This window comes from Capsicum annuum, chromosome 8, assembly GCF_002878395.1.
Source record: "Capsicum annuum cultivar UCD-10X-F1 chromosome 8, UCD10Xv1.1, whole genome shotgun sequence".
In the NCBI taxonomy this organism is placed as follows: Eukaryota; Viridiplantae; Streptophyta; class Magnoliopsida; order Solanales; family Solanaceae; genus Capsicum; species Capsicum annuum.
Window position 1 is genome coordinate 146,615,991 of NC_061118.1, and position 2,316 is coordinate 146,618,306.

Genomic DNA, 2,316 nt, shown 5'->3' on the forward strand with positions numbered 1-2,316 from the left:
GAAAGAGAAATTATATGGGTAGGGTCGGAATGATGGCACGGCCCAACTGGAAAATAGAAATTATATGGGTATGGTTGGAATGACTGCATGACCCTACTAAAAAAGAAAAATAATATGGGTAGAGTCGGAATGATGGCACGACCCTATGCAAATCAGATTTGAAGAGTCATTGAGAGATGCACGGAACTATGCAAATCAAATCTGAGAGTCACTAGTAAGACGCACGATGCTATGTAACTCAGATAAGAGAAAGTAGTCCAAAAAGATGTACGATACTACGCAAATTAGATATGATAAAGTAGTGATCGGAAAGATGTACGGTGCTACACAAATCAGATATGAGGAAGTAATCACCAGAAAGATGCATAGTGCTATGTAAATTAGATATGAGAAGCCACCGGAAAGAAGTAAGGTGCTCAACTTTTGCAAACATATCATTTGGCCAGATGGGCGCTCTTTGATTCTCTACCAAGATCGTAGAGGCTCTGATACCACGTGTGGGAAAAATATTATTGAATTGTTGTGACTCCATTATTACACTGAGACCCTATTTATAAACACTAAATTTTAATCCTTTTCCAAATAGGACACTACATTACAATCCTTTTCCAAGGAGGATTATGTATGCTATTTCTATTCCTACTCATATTCTAACAAAATTGAAGACATTATTAAGATGTCCTTATATCTTCCTTGGCTAAATGTTTCTTTGTGGCATTTGTGTATCAAGGGTAGACCAATGTGCATAATCTGATTGATGAGTTGGAAGATGATATGCAATATTGACTTGTGTCATTGGGCAAGGGAGCTCATCTTGAAGCTCTTCCTCACCCTCGCTTCCTCTCTCTCACTCTGTAAAAGTAAACAGCATGGTGTTTCTGTATCTATTTGTATGTCGATATAAATGGACCAATGTTTTTCATGCTGATATTCTGCATCTTTTAGCATGTTCTGGTTGTCCTTTATATGCTTTGTATATCAGTTTGTTAACTTCAGTTCTGGTCCTGATTACTGAAACTATTACTCTGATTTATTTCCTCTTACTAGCAAAGTGTGATGAATTTACAGGCTGTGACAAGTCTATGCTGGCAAAGAACAAAACCTGTAATAGTCAATGAAAACAATTGCACAACAGAAATGGCTCTTCTGGGCAGTGCTGTGGAGGATTCAATTTTAATGCCTGACCCACTTCCTGCGATGATATCATCAAGCCTAACAACTACTATGACAACATCAGGTTCCAGAACCACTGTTCGTTCAGGTTCTGTGGACTCGTTTTCTTTTCCAGAAGGCTTCCCAGGATCTACATCTGGGAGACCAGGTTTATCTCCATCTGAAGAAACACCCATACGAAGTAGTTTGTGGAAAGGTGGATCTTTGACAAGATTACACGCTCCTCGTAACTTCAAGGATGATATGGAGGTCTTTTCTCCTCTCATTGAAGTTCAGCCGATTACACCTTCACTTGATAAGTTATGGGATGATCAGGAAGGTTTTAAAAAGGATTTTGATAAGAAATCATCTTTGCTATTTCCTTCTCTAAGGTTTCCCCTTCCAGTTGAGGGTGGCAATGAGAATCTCCCCGTATTTGATTGGAAATCAAGTTCCTTGCCCAATCAGGTTTGGATCTTGTTTGGTTATTGATGCCTTGATTTATTTACGTTTGGAAAACAAATTATTTCCTTTATTGCAGGACATTTGGTAAAATTTTGACTTGCTCTTCCATATACAAAAATGGTCGACTTATTTGTCAAAATTTATATGGTGTTGGATGCAAAATGGTGGTTTTGATATCTAGTTGAAGTAACTAATTTCTTAATTCCTTCATTGTTGGGTGCTAATAATTTGTGGAAACAGCCTCTCTACCTTGTAGGGGTAAGGTCTGCGTACACACTGCCCTCCCCAGACCACACTTGTGGGATTACACGGTATGTTGTTGTTGTCCAGAAAGTGGTCAGTATTCTAAAGCTGAAATCAGTGACTGGGTTTAACATTAAAATGCATGAGTTCTTTTCCTTTCTTGACAAATATTTCGTATCTGACATTCCTGCAGGAGGACGCTTCTTTTGCACAGTTGTCTTCTACTCCTATATCTTCCCGTAGTGATGACTCTTCCACCATAACTCCTCCAGAAGCTTGGGGTGGTGAGAGATTATCTGATAGATTATCTCACCTTCGGCAGTCAGGAAACATGCCTTCCCGTTTTGCAATCTCGACATCTGGTCCTCTTGCACCAGGAACTATGTTATCTGGATTACAGGATAATTTTCCAGCAACTCAGAGTATCAGCTCTTTGACTAGTTCTAGTCTGAGTTC

General features: G+C 39.1%; 1 protein-coding gene across 1 annotated transcript in view; it reads left to right on the forward strand.

Annotated features, from left to right (window-relative positions):
• Positions 1 to 583: 583 nt before the first annotated feature.
• The window catches only part of LOC107839274 (protein NEDD1-like), a 6,929-nt gene continuing 5,196 nt past the window's right edge, over positions 584 to 2,316 (forward strand). The window contains exons 1-2 of the mRNA XM_047395543.1: positions 584 to 1,620; positions 2,054 to 2,312. Of these exons, the coding sequence (XP_047251499.1) occupies positions 1,057 to 1,620; positions 2,054 to 2,312 (823 nt within the window). The 5' untranslated portion in view covers positions 584 to 1,056. The remainder of the gene's footprint in view (positions 1,621 to 2,053; positions 2,313 to 2,316) is intronic.